General features: G+C 51.8%; 1 protein-coding gene across 6 annotated transcripts in view; it reads left to right on the top strand.

Moving 5' to 3' along the window:
- ASTN1 (astrotactin 1) overlaps positions 1 to 18,319 on the top strand; it is a 41,707-nt gene that overhangs the window by 11,916 nt on the left and 11,472 nt on the right. For 3 of the 6 annotated variants that reach the window (XM_090145972.1, XM_090145969.1, XM_090145973.1), the window contains exons 2-16: positions 3,004 to 3,191; positions 5,362 to 5,755; positions 6,261 to 6,434; positions 6,562 to 6,669; positions 6,783 to 6,932; positions 7,579 to 7,746; positions 7,812 to 7,896; positions 13,471 to 13,545; positions 14,089 to 14,226; positions 14,388 to 14,538; positions 14,676 to 14,842; positions 14,935 to 15,129; positions 15,411 to 15,538; positions 17,177 to 17,281; positions 17,428 to 17,616. In XM_090145972.1, the coding sequence (XP_090002098.1) occupies positions 3,004 to 3,191; positions 5,362 to 5,755; positions 6,261 to 6,434; positions 6,562 to 6,669; positions 6,783 to 6,932; positions 7,579 to 7,746; positions 7,812 to 7,896; positions 13,471 to 13,545; positions 14,089 to 14,226; positions 14,388 to 14,538; positions 14,676 to 14,842; positions 14,935 to 15,129; positions 15,411 to 15,538; positions 17,177 to 17,281; positions 17,428 to 17,616 (2,415 nt within the window). The remainder of the gene's footprint in view (positions 1 to 3,003; positions 3,192 to 5,361; positions 5,756 to 6,260; positions 6,435 to 6,561; positions 6,670 to 6,782; positions 6,933 to 7,578; positions 7,747 to 7,811; positions 7,897 to 13,470; positions 13,546 to 14,088; positions 14,227 to 14,387; positions 14,539 to 14,675; positions 14,843 to 14,934; positions 15,130 to 15,410; positions 15,539 to 17,176; positions 17,282 to 17,427; positions 17,617 to 18,319) is intronic. The other 3 variants (XM_031595560.2, XM_090145971.1, XM_090145970.1) reach the window with 2 other exon arrangements.

Below are 18,319 nucleotides of genomic sequence, written 5' to 3'. Positions count from 1 at the left end.
AGCACTCCAGTAACGCCATCCAGACTTTCCTGCTCTCCTCTCCTTGACTTGCTCTTTTTGCTTACAGATGCTCTGAGAGGGGAGCAACACAGTGGCTCCATTGAACACATCTGCTGGGGTCTTTGGGGCTGCTGCTCCCGTGGATGGGAAGGACCTGGACCACTCTTGATACCAGGCAAACACGGCACAGCGTAATTAGTGGTGTCCTACAGTTATTAACCCCTGACCCAGGCAGGCTATTTTTTAACAGAGGTGCAAGAAGTTAATACTAGTGCTAATGGCTTCACATCCAGGCCTTAATGAAAGCCATGCGGGGACAAGGCCTGTCATCAATATCTTTCAAACTTTGAACTTGAAATTATCCTCTCCTTGCTGCCATTTTTTGGCTATCTGCTTTCCCCACCTCCTCCTCAGGGGTCTCCTGAACCATGTTTTTGGGCTGGTTGATGAGGTTGACACCCACCAGTCCTAACGTAGAACTTGATCTCCATCAGCACCCCAATAAATGGCCGTATGGGTCACAGTAGTCCTATCAGGCAATGAGATGTCTGCTTGGGGACAGGTAAAAGATAAATGTGAGAGGTGCAGGACTGGGGGATGCGAGAGGGAGAGACGAGAGAGAATGGCCATGGTCTTGGCCATGGTCTTTGCCTTGCTTGAGCCAAGCTCCAGGGAAACATCATCAGGGCAGGAAAATATTTGTAGATCTGTTTTTAAAGTAGAAATAGAATGGAGTGGGGGCAGGTGCAGTGTTGTTAAATCCATCAGGGAGAGGAGGAGGGGGTCTGAGGATGAAGCTCTCATACTCAGGCTCTGCGGGAACAGTGGCAGTGGAGGAGCCTTGCCCCTCATGGTGATGTAGAGGTCACAGTCTACCTGTTTGGAGTGATGGGAGCTGATTCCTGGGGTGTTTTCCCTGTTTCTAGCACCCTGACCTGTATGTGATGCAGCTGCAGGAGGGAGGGTGGTGGGTGGGAGAAGGATCGCACATGTCAGCCCTGAAGCTCACGTGTTGTGCTCTTTTTAAAGTAAGAATCCCTTTTTCATTGAAATACATTATTCTTTTTAGAAAGGAGCCTGTTTAAATAAATTTGAAATTATGACAACCTATTTTAAGGCCTAAATTTACTATAATCTATTAATCATTTAAATAACTTCCATCAAGGAGACCTCCTCAAATATTAATGAGCTGAAGGGTGCTGATTTTTCAATGATATGTCAGATCAGGGGAAAACATCTTTTACTCCAGCATTCTAAATGTCACAATGTCATATACTTAGTATCTATTATTTCCAGTCTTCACAATGGGGGAAATGCTGGTATTTACATTTTTCGAAATGTCAGGACGTTGAGTTCCTGTTGTGCGTAAAAGCTCTTGCCTTAATTACTCTTAATTTCACATTAGCAAGCAGGTGTGGGGAGAATATTTTCTTCAATTTGAGCTAGTTCATTTGAAGTTGGGAAGCCGCAGGGAGTTGAGAAAGCAGGAAAGCTTGTTTTCCCCTTTCAGCCCATGAATAAAGACCAGGTGGGAGAGGAGGAGATCAGCTCTTTCAAACTCTTGTGGCTCCCGGGACCAGACTTTCAAAGGGGATCCTGTGCTGAAACACACAGCTCAGTGGTTAGAGGGAATTTCAAAAGTGCTTCTGGCTGCAGGGATGCGTGCACTCCTCCCCACTCTGCTTCCCAGTAGCCCAAGGAGGGCTCAGCATCCCTCTGCTTGGGACAGTGAAAGCACGTTGATTGCCATCAGAAATACAGCCCGTGCTGAGCAGAAACCGCCTGCCAATTCACTCGTTAATGTTTCTTTTGATTAATCAAATCACTTTGGAAGGGCTGGACTTGGTTTTTGATGCATTTTCCCCCCCCCCCTTCCCCCCTTTGGTAGCTAGCTCACTTAAGGCAGCCTAATGAAATTAATTAACGGTAAATTTAAAATGTTGTTTTTCGACGCGATAATTGAATTCCAGTTTTCATTTGAAGGTGGTTTGAGATGAACAAAATGTGGATGACAATTTGCTAAGTGAGCTCAGGCTGGTTCCCAGCACCACCGAAGCACACAGTATAAATGAGACCACACTGGACTGACCCATATGGCAAGGGAGAAGCTCATCATGCTTTTCATGGTCATGACAGCAAATGCAAATAATGTTTGCATTTTCAGAGGAGAAAAAAAAAAAAAGCTGAAGTGGAAATAGCACACTGGAGCTGCAAGATCAAGGCTTCCTATGTGCAGACAGGGAAAAGTGCCCAGCTCTGCCACGGTGATGTGCTGGTGTCACCCGACTTTGCTAAGCCTCATCTCTGAAATGGTTTTAAAGAATCTTGTAGATGTGGCACTGAGGGACATGGGTAGTGGGTGCAGTGGGGATGGCTTGGGGTTGGAACCAGTGATCTTAGTGGTCTTTTCCATCCTTAATGATTCTGTGTGTCTATGCAGTTTTGGACCAGTTGAGCACATGTGGCTTTGTTAGGCATGCAGCCTCCGCTGCTTTGCTTGGGTTTCATCCAGTGTCATCGCTACCCAGCTCAGCTCTGCCCATCTGCCCTAGTGCCAAAGATCCTCTAGCTGAAGGCACCTAGAAAGGTCAGGGTCCTTGAGTGGAAGGTAGAGGTATCTGTGCTGTGTTTGTGTGGGGAGCTGCAATGTGTGGGCAAAAACTTGAAAGCTCAAGACTTCAGTGGGAGCCAGCACTGCAGGTGCGATTGCAGCCACGTGCGCATCTCTCCAGTCATTATATTTTCCGTTTACAGTAATTAGCTGCACAGCCCCAGTGATCCCATTAGCGCTCCTGAGAAGTTGTTCCGTATTCTCTGCTCCCTGCGGCTGGGGCTGTGTGTGACGTGAAGCATATGGGCAAAAACTGGCTGAATTAGAGCCTCGGGGATGCCGGTGTCCATCCGTTGTGATATACCAACCCCTGGTTGCATGCTACACCCACTTTGTGGGATGAGGTGGATACTCCCCTGGTAGCCCTCTTATGACCACATTTGCTTTCACAGAGATTTCAGGCAACACGGATGACATCCCATTGGTGCGCTGGCGGCAGCAGTGGCTGGAGAATGGCACTCTGCTCTTCCACATCCACCACCAGGATGGGGCTCCCAACCTGCCCGGCTTTGAGCCCACTGAGGAACCCCAAACCGAGTCGGCTGAGGAGGAGCTGAGGATCCTGCACATCTCTGTCATGGTACGTGCATCCCTTCTCCTCCTGCTTTGGGATGGAGGTGGATAGGATGCTATGCAGGATGTTTGAGCACTGGGCTGCGTTACACTTGTCCCTGAATTCACATCTCCGAATGACTTATGCTCTCTGCCACCTAAATGTTCCCCGGTGCTTCTGCGGGAATCCTTCACCCCGGGCTTTGAAGGTTGCATCCAGCTTAATTCGGGGTTAATTCACAGTGACTCCCTTGGCAGCCCTTTGCTCGGGTGCCTGCATGCAGTGGTGTCACAGTGCCACCAGGCACTTGTCACCACTGCTTTGCTCAGCACAGCTCCATGCGAAAGTCCCCGTGCAGAACCACAGGGAAAAGGTTTAATGGCAGAGAAAGGAGGGCAAGGAAAAGATCTGGGGTGGGGAAGGGGGGAAGGGGGCTGTGTTTTTATTTTTCCTAATGTTGGAAAAGTCTGAAGGACTGACCATTTTTGAGCCATTGGAAGATAATTAGCCACAGACAATGTGTTGCCGAGGCTGCAAACAGGCTGTTTAATGGTGCCTACCCTAATGAGAAGGCTGTAGCTCTTCCAGATTGACGCCGGAGGCCAGGCTTCTCCTCCATCATTTGCACTTGATTAGTCTTGAGGAAAAAAAAAAAAAATCACTAGCAAAGCCAACCCCAGAACACTTCTGGTCTGTTTCCTCATTTTGGTCCCTTCCCCAGGGGAGAGCATTGCCTTGGGGAGATGCCGGCCCCACACTCAGGCCACTCTGCTGCTGTGGTCTTGTTTTTTTTGATGACTGCTGAATACCCAGACCCAGCAGGAGCATATGAAATGAGTCTTATTATCAAAGTGGTGAAAGGATGCCTGCGATTCTTGCACCAAAATATATAAGTACAGATTGCATCCTCCCTTTCCCTTGCTTTTCCATCACTCAGCTCCAGCAGCATCCTTTGCCTTGACAAACAGAGGTTGGCTTTTGTGCCTGGGGTCAAAGTCACATGTAGTTTTCAAGGCTGATTTTCTATCATTCTCATTTGGTTGGTGCGTGTAGTGTAAGAGAGGGGCTTTATCCATCATGACAATGTTCTGCATGGGGAATGCGCAAGAAACCCTCCTAGCACTGGGTCCCCGTGCATCCTTTGCCCAAGTCCCAGTGGGAAGGATGAAGGTTTTCCATACTCCCATGGAGAGGAACCCAGGTGGGAATCCAGTACCACTGTTCATCCACAGTGACAGATTTGTCGTCTTGGTTCCTGCCTGGAGAGATGTGTCTGCAGGGCTGCTGGTCTCCTCCACTGCTGGTGTCTCCTCCTTTGTCTTTCTCTTTTTGCTTTTAAAGAAATTTTGGGAGGTGGGCAGTGAGGATACACTGCAGCTCCATTATCCTGGGAATGGAAGAGGGCGAAGCCATAATGGCCATTAGGGCTCCTTTCCCAGCTTTGTCTCCTACTCCTCGTTCAATAATTTCCGTAATGTTTGGTCCTAATGGAGCAGATTATGACTACTATTTTATTTTATCAAGAACACCTATTTCATGAAAAGGAAGAGGGGGACCGGAGGCACGGTCGGACAGGCAGCTTTCAGCTGGCTCCATGTGCTCTTTTTTTCCACCATTATTGTTGTTATTATTATTATTCCTGGCAGACCAGGCGCAAGGAGCCAGCTGGAGCTTTCATCTCACTGCCTCCATCCGTGCCGCGGTGGTGATGTCTCTGGTTGACCTTGGGTGGTATGATGGGAGGTGGTGGGGCTCGGTGTGCTTAGAGCTGCTGCGGGGACTGAGCTCTTCCATTCTGCGTCCCCCAAACCTTGCTTCAGTCGCTGTCCCAAGCCTTCATCGCACTTAATCTGCACTGAAATTTCCACAGGATGCCCTGAGAAAATCTACCGAGATTGAGAGTGACAGCATTGAAAGTGGCAGGAAATGGGTCAGAAAAAGTTGCCCGCAGGAGTGTTTGCCTATAATAAACCCGCTTGCTGCTTTCAAAGACGTTGCGGGAGAGCACAAACAAACCACGCTCTGCTTTAAATGCTGCTTTTTTATGGCTCAGTGGTGACTTCAAAGCCGGCCCTGCTCGAGGCGGGCTTCACCCTGCAGTGCCAGGAGCTCTTGTCGGTGCGGTCGGGCTGCTCCCAGCCTGCTTCCCGGGGCTGTTCCGCAGTCCATGCTGAGCCCTGCTGCTTTGTGCTCACAGGGAGGGATGATCGCGCTGCTGCTCTCCATCCTCTGCTTGGTGATGATCCTCTACACCCGGCGGCGGTGGTGCAAGCGGCGCCGTGTGCCACAACCTCAGAAAAGTGCCAGCGCCGAAGCTGCCAACGAGATCCACTACATCCCCTCGGTGCTGATTGGGGGGCACGGGCGGGAGAGCCTGCGCAATGCCCGTGTGCAGGGCCACAACTCCAGCGGTACCCTCAGTATCCGCGAGACCCCGATCCTGGATGGCTATGAATACGACATCACCGACTTGCGGCACCACCTCCAGCGTGAATGTATGAATGGCGGTGAGGACTTTGCCAGCCAGGTCACCCGTACCCTCGACTCGCTGCAGGGCTGCAATGAGAAGTCAAGCATGGACCTCACGCCAGGTCGGGCAGCAATGGGGCTGAGCAGGGTCCATAGAATCATTAGTAGTCTCATCCAACCTTATGGTCATCTAGTCCGAACATCAACCCATCACCACCATGCCCACGAATCCCTGTCCCTCAAACCATGTCCATCTTCTCTTCTCCCCATCATTGCATATATGTATATTTTGCCTTGAGTGTTTTGTCACGTTTCTCTGAACACGTGAGATGTTAGTGGCGTTCTCCAGAAGCCCTTCTGTTGACAGGCTGCAGTGTGCTTCCTAAAACTCTCCAGGGGTCTTCTTTGCAGACCTGGCTATGCAGGAGTGCCTTGAATATTAAATCTCCACGTTTAACCAGGCTTGGTGGATGTGCTGGGTCCTCTTGGGGATTTGAGGAGCTGCACTGGGAGCAGGCTGGTCCGCCAACCCCATTCACCTTGTATGGATGCTGGGGATCGAGCCAAGGAAATCTTTTTCTCACCTCCCTTTTGTTTTTCTTTTCTTTTGGTCTTTCTCCCTGAAAGATGTTGCCTTCAATTCTTCCCGCCCAGGGAGCGATAACGCAAAGCTGTCCCTGATGAACAAATACAAGGACAACATCATCGCCACCAGCCCTGTGGACTCCAACCACCAGCAGGCCACCCTGCTGTCCCACACCTCCAGCAGCCAACGCAAACGCATCAACAACAAGGCGCGAGGTGACCAGTGATGGGATGGGACAGGGCTGCTCTGTGCCTACCCACCCTGCAGCCCTTTGTGGCAATGCGGGGATGGGATGTATTTGGGTGCTGCCACGGCTGGAACCATGCTTGGTGTCACCCACAGCTGGCTCAGCCTTTCTGAACCCTGAAGGGGACTCTGGGACGGAGGCAGACACTGATCCCCAGCTGACCTTCTACACAGACCCCTCTCGGAGCCGGAGGCGCAGCCGAGGTGAATGCAGGAGGTTGGGCAGTGAGCTTCCCTCACCTCTGTCCTGATTTCTACTGTCCCTATCTCTTAGGATGCTGGGTTTGGGGTTGGAATGCACTTTTTGTGTTTTGCAGTCGGGTCCCCCCGCAGCCCTGTGAATAAGACCACTCTGACCCTCATCAGTGTGACAAGCTGTATCATTAGCCTGGTGTGTTCCTCCCACATGAGCTGCCCCCTTGTTGTCAAGATCACCCTCCATGTCCCTGAGCACCTCATTGCTGATGGTGAGTGACCACAGTCCTACAATTGCCAACCTATGGGTGGGAGCTGTGATGGAGGGGACAGGTGTGGAGTGGGTACAGGATTGAGGGGAAAACTGTGGGATGAAGGATATGAGTGTGGGCAAGGTTTGGTGGGGATGGGCATGGCATGGTGGGGACAAGCACATGATGGAGTTGGGTGTCATAGGGTAGAGGAGATGGCCGTGGGATGTAGGAGGTGGATGTGGGATGGATGAGATGGATGGCACCAGCACAACAACAAAAGGATGAGTGGTGGCCATTGTGGGTTTGGCTGGCTTGGACACTGGATGGAGGGGGCTGACATGGTTTAGAGAATACAGGCTGGTGTGGAGATGGGCTTGTAGAATGGAGGGGTTCATTGTGGGGCTGTGGGATCCTGGGATTCTTGGAATGGAGGGGGCCATTGCTGGATGGAGGGCACTGTAGGGGGATGGAGGAGACTTGCGGGTTAACGGAATGCAGTTGTGGAATGGAGGGGACAATCACGGGGTGGAGGGGCACCATGATGGTGTGGAGGTGACTATCATGGGATAGAGGGAACTCTCACAGGATGGAGGGTGATGTGATGGGATGGAGAGTGCTGTTGTGGGATGGAGGGGACTGCTGCTGATTGCCCCCCGGGCGGCAGGGAGCCGCTTTATCCTGCTGGAGGGCAGCCAGCTGGACGCCAGCGACTGGCTGAACCCGGCGCAGGTCGTCCTCTTCTCCCAGCAAAACTCCAGTGGCCCCTGGGCCCTGGATCTCTGTGCCCGCCGCCTCCTTGACCCCTGCGAGCATCAGTGCGACCCTGAGACTGGTAAGCGGGGGATGGTGGGGGTCCTGCAGGGCCCCCTGTCCCTGATGTGCACCCTCTTTCTGTAGGTGAGTGTCTCTGCTATGAGGGCTACATGAAAGACCCTGTCCATAAGCATCTCTGCATCCGGAATGAGTGGGGGACCAACCAGGGGTGAGTGTGCCCGCAGCGCTGTGCCCAGCTTGGGCTGCAGCAGCAAGGCAGGGCTGTGGTAAATCCTCTTTGGTGAAAGAGTTAAAAGCAGCTCAGTGAGCCCTGAGGTCAGAGGGGTGTGGACTCTTTAACCACTCAGCAGGAGGGGAGGGTTGTATGGTTCAGAATAATGAGAGCTGAGGTACAGTGGTGTTGATGAAGTCATTAGGTTTCAGAGTAAACAACCCCCCAGAGAGCATCAGAGCTGCTCCTCTTCCCTTTCTGGGCACTCCTTCTGCATCCTGCACCAGGAGATGCCTGTTCAACGTCCTTGTGCTCCTGAAAGCATGAAAGGAAAAACTTCTGATGTACCCTAGACATCAAAAATCTGCAGGCATGCATGCACCAGCACCTCCAGCCTCTTCCTCTTCCCCTTCACTCACAGTGCCCAACACCCTCTCTGAAGTCATTAGTGCTCACAGCAGGAAGAGAAAGCCATCAAAGGCTGGCCTCAGAATTCCTGCTGTGCTTCTGCCTCCCTCTGAGCAGGGCTCTGCTGCTCAGCCCCAGCCCCTCTCCCCTTCTTTCATTTTAAAGCAATTTAGCAATTAATCCCTGTGCTGGCCATGGGAGATGAGGTGGCTGTCCTGGGTGAGCAGAGCCGGGCTGGGGACAGCTTGATGCTCGTGGGATGCATAGATGGGAGACGTGGAGCAGCGTGATTGGGTCCCCAATCTCATCCCCAGAGAACAAGTGTCCTGTGGTGATGTCTGCAGCTCTTTATATCATTGAAGTGATTGAGTGTCACTGAGCGATGAGGACAGGGGCATATGGGGATGGGGTTAGTTGTCCAGGACATGTTGGGTGTATTAGGGTAGGTTGGAAGGAGCCCACAGCCACTCACAGTGTGCCAGACCTATACTTTGCTCACAAAGTGAAGGGGCAAATGACTTTGTTCATCAAGGCTGTTTGTAAACACATGTAATTATGTATGTAGGTGTGTTTGCTTCCTTCTGCTCTGCTTTTTGCTGCTGCTGGGTGTGGGACTGCAGCCTCACTGCTTCCCTGCGCCTTGCTCTTCTCTAGCTTCTTCCTGGCTGAACTGCTCCATCTAAAGGGAGAGGGGAGGAAAGGCTGGGTTTTGGGAAAAAAAAAATGCAGATGGTAGCAAGCCAAGGGCAGGGAGGACAAATGCATTCCTGCCTTTTTAGGAGTTGTTTGCTCTGCTTAATTCAAAGGGGTCTTCAGCATCATCTCAGGTAGCCTCCAGAGGTCCCTTCCTACCTCAGCCATTCCGTGGTTCTTCTGAGATACCAAAGTTATACTGTGACAAATTATTCACAGCATCTCACACCTTCTCTTCTCTCTGGGGCAGAGAAAACAAGCAGATCTTTGTCTTTCTTCCTCAGCCCCAGACCATGCTGGAGTTATCCGTGATTCTCCTGCCCCTCCCTGTGCTCCCTAGAAGGTTTCAGTACTGTGGGTTGGGGTTTTCCTCACTGTTGTTCAAGAGCTCCTCTGTCAAGCCATGTGAAACAGGAATCATTTTGTGCCTCTGCCTTGAGCCCATCAGATTTTAGTTTTGGGAAATGGTAGCAGCAGAAACCAGCAGTAACTCCATCATCCCTGCCTGCAGCTTTCACTGTTGATAGGATCTCTGGAAAGTGTGGCCATGTGAAGCAATTTGGTTTAAGCTGGGTGTGTAATGAGTATCTTTCTGGAGATGCTGGAAATCAGCTACTCCATCCTGCATCCCAAAGGGGACCAATGGCATCCGAGTCATTTCTGGCAGGTGTTTGTTTAATACATTCCTAACCCCTCCAATATTGCTACCCAATCCAGGCTGTGAGTCTGGCCCCATAGGATCCCATTGCTTCTGAGCACACAGAAGGTCAGAAAAGCAGGGGGCTTTGGAAGTTTTTTGGTGACAGCAGTGAGGCTTTGTGCGCTGCATGTATTTTGGGTACCATGCTGACATCCACACCTTACCGATGCATCTCTCACCGAACGCATCTGGTCCCTGTATCAGCATCAGTTTTTCAAAAATGAGATCTTTTTGATCATGTGCAGCAGATAAATTTGATCGCCTGCATTGTGTGCTGCTCTTCAGCTGTTTCAAACAAATCTGCTTTGCACTGTTTGTTTGATAGCAGTCTGCTTTTCTGCTCTGCTATGCATTTTTAATTAGCTGCTTTTTTGGCTTTTCCTCTAGCGTTTCTCAGGTAGGAGAAGTGGTTTCCAGCAATCCGGCCAACTTTGTTTGAACCAAATTCCCGTGGCTGCGGCATGGTATGACTACTCAAAATCAGATTGCTAATTGTGCCTTCAGCTAGCAAGCTGTTTCCTGCCCACATTCATACTTCTTGAGCCCATGGATTCATTATGCGATGTCCCATGGCTGTCCCATCACCACATGTTCTTCTTACCCAAGGCAGCACGATGAGATCTTAGATCCTCTGCATTTAAGGGGATCAATGTGCCTTTCCATTTTCCACTATTGTTGCTCTTTGCTATTGCATAGGGAAATCTGGGGCCTGGGGGGGTTGGAGTGATCATCCCTGGAGGTTTCTAAGAAGAGGACAGATGTGGCACTGAGTGACGTGGTCTGAGTGGTCACAGGCATGGGCTGGTGGTTGGACTAGATGATCTCAGTGGTTTTTTCCATCTTAATGATTTGATGGTTCTGTGACTCTGTGAATTTCATCACTGAGACCTGTCAGCCTGGTAGGCATTGCATCAAGGTGGGCTCAGACAACTATGTGAGGGCAGATACATCCCTTTCCCACCTTTCTGCTATAGCTTATGACCTTCTGAGGTAGTGCCATTTTTTTGGGGGGGTATCTCTCCCCCTGTGAGCTGTGCACCCAGTCTCATCCATCCCCACATACCCAATGGAGCAGCCAGGGACACAGCGAAGTGACGAGGACAGCACTTTTTCTGCTTAAACTCTTTTTGCTCTTTTTTCATCTTTTTTTTGCTCCCCCCCCCCCCCCCCCCCCCACTCTTTTTCTGCCTATCTTTTTTTCTCCTCTGTCTCTTTCCATCCCCTGCTGTGTGCCTCAGCTCTGCGAGCCTGAAGGATGGCCAGATAAAAAGCTCCTCTTTCTTTCAGATCCTTTCACCAAACCAGCCCTCCGCCTCCTCCTCCCCGCCCCATTCTCCTTGCAGATTTACGAGCAGCCCGGAGAGAAAGTGCCAGCATTAGCATTTTTAATAAAGAGCTGCTTGGAAGGGATGGCAGCAGGCAGGGAGGTGGGAAGCTGAAGCCTGGGGGAAACCCTTGCAAGGCAGAGCTGAAACGGGGCTGGTGGTAGCACTGGGATGGGCGTTGCTGATGGGAGATAGTCTCTTGGATCACATTTCAGGTTGGATGTTAGGGAAAAATTCTTCTCAGAAAGAGCAGTGAGGTATTGGAACAGACTGCACAGGATGTAATGGAGTCACCATCCCTGGAGGTGTTCAATGGAAGTCATGCTGAGGGATGTGGTCTAGGGTGGGCAGAGGTGTGGATTGGTGGTTGGACTGGATGATCTTATTGGTCTTTCCAACCTTAATGATTCTCTGACATCTGCCCCCTACCCTGCACAGCTGTGCCCACATCTGTGTCCCTTGGGTCTGTGTGGGGTGCAGGTGCTACAGGTGTGTTCCTGGTTTTCTCTGGGCTTGAAGCCACCGGGGAAGGGCTGCGATGGCCGCGTTGGCTGATGCTTGGCTGTGGGGGTTCAGCACAGCAATCTCGTGCCGCTGTCTGGGTGGGAGTCCTTAAAAGCGCCAGCAGCTCAGGGACCAGATGTCGAGTTGTTTATTTTCAGTGCTTAACCACCAATTGATGGCATTGCAGCCGTGCTCATGTGCAGTGACTTTTCAACATCTTCTGCTCAGCCCCTTTCTCCCTTCCACCAGTTCAGCACCACGTATCTTGCGAAGATGCCCATTCTGGGCATGCATTGCAGAGCTTTGTCCATAGGAACTTGCTGATGGCTTTGGATGAGCTTGCTGGGTCTTGTGCCCAGTGAACCCCATTTTCTTGGTTCAGATGCCTACCTGCTTGCAAAAGGAGCCAAGAGCTGTCCTTTCTGGCCTGTTTAACCCAAACTGATCAGACACAGTACTGCTTCTAATCTGTCTCTGTTCACTTTGTGGGCTCTGAAGGCCATGCAACACAACCACCTGCAAGCAGAGCAGCAAGGAGCCTGCAGTGATGCATAGGAGAAGGAAGATGGAATGAAACAGTGGCAGAACCACGCAGGGGAAGAGGCAGTGATGGGAAGGACTTGTCCTCATCTTCAGCAGCAGGAGTAACAAGGCAGTAAGGAGGGAACTTTCGGCTTCATGGGAGGAAGAATCAACATGGAGTTCCTGGAGAGATGCGTTGGGTGGAGTGCTCTGGCTTAAAGCTATCACTGCCTGACTTTTAGGCATCACTGGAAATTGTACCCTTGAGGGGCTGTTGAATGACCTTGTGCTGATTTCCACATATCTGAACTACATGGCAGTGTGCTCTTACATCCCTGGGCTGGCCACCCTGCCTCTGCATCACTGCTGTGGGCTGAGAACCACTGGAAGTGCAGCACGGCTCTTCGTGACCATTTGTCCAGCTGAGCTGATGAGGAACAATACCTTGCCTCTGCTTTTGTTCCCAGCCCAGTGCACTCTGGGGAAGAGAGAATAAAGCCCATCTGTGGCAGTGTGGGATGCTGTATGAGGGCAGCGTTCAAGGAGCTGGCAAGATGCAAGGAGAGCACTGCTTCCCATCCACGCAGACCTTATCCAGGGCACTGTGCTCTGCTGCTGGATGTAATCCTGTGCCTGGTCACAGAAGTGCCATTGTGTCCCAGGCAGGAAATGAGCAGTGCTCTAATCCTGCAATCAGGATTTTTTTGTGTCCTTGCTGAAATAACTTCAGATTAGGAATTGAAGTGCTTGTGTAGGAGAGCTGTAATTGCCTTCAGAGAAAATCCCCAGGCTCACCAGGTGTTTGCCATGCTGCTCATGCGGATGTGTGCCCTCAATAGATGTTTTAAAGGTGACAGGATGGAAAAATCTCCAGTTCTGAGCTCATTTCATAAATGAGATTCGGTTGGATCTGGCCGTTTCTCCTCTGGACTCCTTTTTATTTTATTACTGGTCTCTGATTTGTTAGTCTCTCTGCAAGTGACCCTGTGCAAGAGATGCTCTGTGAAGGATTCTCTTCAAATGGGGCCATGCTGTTTGGGCTGCACATCCCAAAGCATCCTGGCCATGGGTGCAGCTGTCCTTAGACACGTGCTAACAGTCCCATGATAGGAATAAGAGGGTGGTACCTGAGGGTGTGGGGCTGTGAGGCTCAGGGATGCTGTAGCAGTGGGAAAGGGGGGGACTGGAGTACCCTGCAATACCCCAAAGTAAAGGATGAGATATGCTGTTCACTAGAGGCACCAGCTATGTAGGAACACCCAAATTCTAAAGATCGACAAAAAATCCCCCGCTCTCCCAAAATCTTGGGTATGGAACTACTTTACCACCTTGTATGTGCATCACAGGTACTTGCTGCAGTGCAAATCTGGGGAGGCATTTTGGGATGCTGGCATGATGCTCCTGTGTTTTCTCTTCCAGGCCCTGGCCGTACACCATATTCCAGCGCGGCTTTGACTTGGTGCTGGGTGAGCAGCCATCAGATAAGATTTTTCGGTAAGCCTGCCTTCAGCTTCACCACCATTCCTTGGGTCTCCCCTCCAGGTGCTGGTGCTAGTTCTGGGGAGTGTGCAGCAGGTGGTCCCCCATGGCTTGGCTGATCTTAGTGCCCTGTGCCACCACCTAGGGACAAGTGAGCTGGAAAGATCCTACTGCTGCTTTTTGGGGTCGTTTGGGTGCATTTGGAAGACTTGTCCCTTCTTGATGCATCTCACAGAGCACCTGCCTCTGCTGCCTCCCCCTGCTAGCCCTGGAGCTGCAGCAGCCACGGACACCTTGGAGAGGAGGAATAAATACATGAATAATCTCTCGTTATTCTTCCTGCTCCCCACGCTCCCCAGCAGCATGCTCCTGGCAGATGGGTGCTGGAGAAGCCTGTATCCAGCTGGGGATAGATTTGGGACCAGCCTAGTTCCTTTTGTAGGAAGGGGACAGGTTTGAGGGCTGTGTTTCAGCAACAGCACTCCCTGCTCAGCCCTGGCATGATATCCCCACATCAATGGGGTTTGGTGTTTCCCCACATGTCTGCTCTCCTGACAGGTTCACCTACACGCTGGGGGAAGGCATGTGGCTGCCACTGAGCAAGAGCTTTGTCATCCCTCCGGCTGAGCTGGCCATCAACCCCTCGGCCAAGTGCAAGACTGACATGACAGTGATGGAGGACGCCGTGGAGGTCAGGTGGGTGCGAAGGCAAGGCCGTTGAATAGTTTCTCTAGTAAATATGCTGGCTGTGTGGCCACGGAGCAAAGGGGCAACTCAAAGGACATAGGGGCTGGTGAGAGCTGGGTACACCCTGTAAGCACCAAACAGATTGGTGAAACACCTCCTACTCCCCACAGGGAAGAGCTGATGACCTCCTCCTCCTTCGACAGCCTGGAGGTTCTCCTTGACTCCTTTGGCCCTGTCCGTGACTGCTCCAGGGACAACGGGGGCTGCAGCAAGAACTTCCGCTGCATCGCAGATCGCAAGTTGGACTCGACGGGCTGTGTGGTGCGTGGCCAGCTTGGGATGAATATTTGTTGCAGGAGGAGCTGGTTTTGGTGCAAGTTGTGGCCTTTTCGTATTTCTGTTGGAGGGGCCTCTGAGAGCACCACCCCCATCTCACCTCTCTCTTTTCCCTTCGCCAGTGCCCGACGGGCCTGAGCCCAATGAAGGATGGCACGGGTTGCTATGACCGCCATGTTGGTGTTGATTGCTCTGATGGCTTCAATGGGGGCTGTGAGCAGCTGTGCCTGCAGCAGATGGTGCCTCTGCCTGACGATCCTCTGCTCTACAACATCCTCATGTTCTGTGGGTGAGTACTCCATCATCATCCCCCGCTGGGGTGGCCTTGATCCCCACTGGTGGGGCTGCAGTTGATGGTGTGCCCTGTTGCTGGCTTCCCAGGTGCATTGAAGACTACAAGCTGGGCACAGACGGGCGGTCATGCCAGCTCATCTCAGAGTCGTGCCCAGATGGCGTGGACTGTGGTGAGCCCCGTGAGCTGCCCATGAACCAGACGCTCTTTGGGGAGGTCTTCTATGGCTACAACAACCACTCCAAGGAGGTGGCCCCAGGGCAGGTGCTCAAAGGGACGTTTAGGTGAGTGGAGGTGTGGAGAGGATGACCACAAGTAGGGTCAGCCTTTCCCATCCCCTCTGCAGCCCTTGGGTCTCCGAGACCCTGATCCAACCACATTTGGTCAAGCTTTGCAGGAGGTAGATGGGTGGTGGGTAAGGGCTCATCTGAAGATGGCCACCAAGAGCCACGATGGCCTTCATAAGTCATGACCAGAGGAAGAGCATGGTGCTTGGTGGAGTTTTAGGGATGGATCACTGGCCCTTGTTCCCTGCCCTGTTGTCCTCTCCCCACTGTACTTCCAGGCAGAACAACTTTGCCAGGGGCCTGGAGCAGCAGTTGCCAGATGGGCTGGTGGTGGCCACTGTGCCCCTGGAGAACCAGTGCCAAGAGGAGCTCTCAGACCCCACACCTGACCCTGAATTCCTCACTGGTGAGTGAGCTGAGCCATACCCTCATCCTCTTGGGGGATGCTGAAAGATGAGATGCATTTAGCCTGGCTTCAGCACCCAGTGCCCACCTGCGTCAGCAGCTGTAAGGGAAGGCGATGCATTTCCCATATCTCTTTCAGCCAACAGCAAATAAGGGGAGCCTATAACATCACTGCAATGGGTTGCCTTCTGCCAGCTTGTCCATTTGCAAGGGAGAGGCTACAAATTAATTGTGTGGTGTAAAAGCTCAATTGTCCATCAGATAGTTGGGGAATTTACAAAAAGGCTTTTTTTTTTTAATTATTCCAAGCAGAAATGTTTTCCAAATAGTTTTGACAGTTTGATAGGTTTCCAAATCAGAGCCACTGGTGTAAAGAGGTATTAAAAACCACAAATACATTTTGGTTTGTCCTGTCAGTGTGTTATGGGCCATGAGGCCTGAGGTGGGGTCCTAGCTCTGTTTGGCAATGCCCATAGGATATCACAGATGTGACTTAAGGCAATGCTACCACGGCCACAGCATCGTGAAGGGGCTGGGGACTTCAGTGGCAATTATTCCAAAGAGGCAGAAGCCGGCAAATTATCCTATTCATTTCCCACTGCTCTGCTGGCTCTTTGTGGCTGATTAAGAGGGTGGGGAAAAAAATGGAAAAGAAGTGAAATCTGTGCTGTCAGTAGGCAGATCTGGGCATTGCTGTGAATACACAAGAGGCAGAGCTGCTGAGTAAGGAAGGGCTGTTTTTGCATAAACACTTTGCAGGGAAGAGCAATGCTTTGAAGCTGTTTGTAGCAGCCAGCACTGAAGGAAGAAGCACTGCAAGGCAGAGGACCTCATCCTCCTTATCCTCCGCCTCCTTTTCTTGCTGAGGAGGGTGAATGCACGTTGTTTTCCTTCTGAACTCCTGCTGTGGGGCTGTTTAGCAGCAGGACTCGCTGCTTCCCTGCTGAGCAGAGGTGTGCCACGTGGGATGTGTGGCAGTGGCACCAGTGGGGAGGAGGTGATTGAGTCCCAGCATCCTTCTGCAGCACACTGCGGGATGCTCTGGCCACCAAAATGAAGGCCACCAAAACCCTCTGTTCCTTTTCTGGGGAATTGTTGTAGGCTTGGTGGCTTTTTAGTCACTCTGCTCTCAGGAGTGGGGTCTGTCTCTGGGTTGACCACCCCAACCCTCATCCTGGCCAATTCAGAAGGGTTTCAGGTCTTGCCTAACCCCAGCATTGCCATGATGCCCCAAGGGACATAGGAAGGTGATTTCCATGTGCGCATGTGTCCAGCTCAGTCCCCAGAGCCTCTAGACTGGCCACAACCATGGTGTGATGGTGACTAGGCCTGCCAACAGCTCATTTCAAAAGTGTGGCTCTCATTAACAAAGCAATTAGCACACCTGGGCATGCCTGAGGAGGCAAGAGGGATGTGGAAGGAGGCTTGTTATCTTCTGCTGTGTATTCTGGCCAGCAGGATGAAGTGAGCCCATGGGTTTTCCTTCGAAGTTGCAGTGTTAATGAGTGTGGAACAGCTGATGGTGGAGATCTGATTTGTGCTGGCCCTTCCCCTTTTGCCATCTCACCCTAATCGTGGTGCAAGGCACTGTGGCTGCTGTAGTTACCCCATGTCTGAACATCATGTCCTCTCTTGTCAGGGATGGTGAACTTCAGCGAGGTGTCGGGGTACCCTCTGCTCCAGCACTGGAAAGTGCAATCTGTCATGTACCACGTCCGGCTCAACCAGCTGACCATCTCCCAGTGTAAGCATGTGGGGAGAAGGGGCAGCAATGGGATGCACCGCCTGCAGGATGGTGGCTGCGGGGGTTGGGAGCCCATCGCACGTGTGGAGGGTCCAAGGGCTGAGCATCCCCAGAGATTTGAGCATCCCCTCATGTTTTCTCCCCAGCCTTCAGCAATGCGCTGCACTCTCTGGATGGGGCCACCTCTCGCAGGGACTTTGTGGCACTGCTGGACCAGTTTGGCAACCACTACATCCAAGAGGCTGTGTACGGCTTTGAGGAGTCCTGCTCCATCTGGTACCCCAACAGGCAGGTCCAGCGGCAGCTCTGGCTGGAGTATGAGGACATCAGTAAAGGTAGGAGCCCCAGGACTATTCCCATAACCACCCCTGGCTGAGCAGGAGCTGGGTTTGTCATTGGCACAGCAGACACAGTGCCCAGTCTTTGCAAAAGCTGCGCCCCACCTCATTTTCCTATTTCCACCCGGCTCCCACTCACTGAAGCTGGTCCAAGGACTTCATGGACTGCAGCCAGCATCAGCACCGGCCAGCAAGGAAAATAAATACCCACATCCCTGGGGAGATGAAAGACGAAGGCACTAATCCCACCAAGCTGTCCTGTCTGATTCTGGACTTAGCTGCTATTTGCTTTTAATCCTGTTCCTTCCTTTCCTTTGTCTCTTCCGTATCTGCTCTTTCCCACTCGCATCCCGGGGCCAGACTTTCCTCCTGCTGATGTGTGCTCCTCTCTCGGATTGTCAGCACTTTACTTTCACTTTTTTTTTGTCTGCACACCAGTGCTGTACTGGTCACCAGGCTCTGGAAAACTGGGTGGGGGGCTGGGGGACCCCAACACAGTTCTGCTTTCCATATAGAGGAGCAAGCATCTGCAGCCTGCTTTAGAACCAGCACAGGCAAGGAGAGAGCTGGAAATCTGGGGCACCGGGGACCACTTGGGTGTAAAACACTCATTTCTGAGAATGGATGCTACATGCTCCTGGAACCTGGGCTTCTTCCCAAGCCCACCTGTGTCCAGCCCCAACTGCTGCTTTGCTGAGGG

The sequence above is a fragment of the Phasianus colchicus genome, chromosome 9 (assembly GCF_987193195.1).
Source record: "Phasianus colchicus chromosome 9, bPhaCol1.hap1.1, whole genome shotgun sequence".
NCBI classification, from domain to species: Eukaryota; Metazoa; Chordata; class Aves; order Galliformes; family Phasianidae; genus Phasianus; species Phasianus colchicus.
The sequence above is the reverse complement of the archived record's forward strand: the minus strand, read 5'-3'. Positions and strand labels throughout refer to the sequence as shown.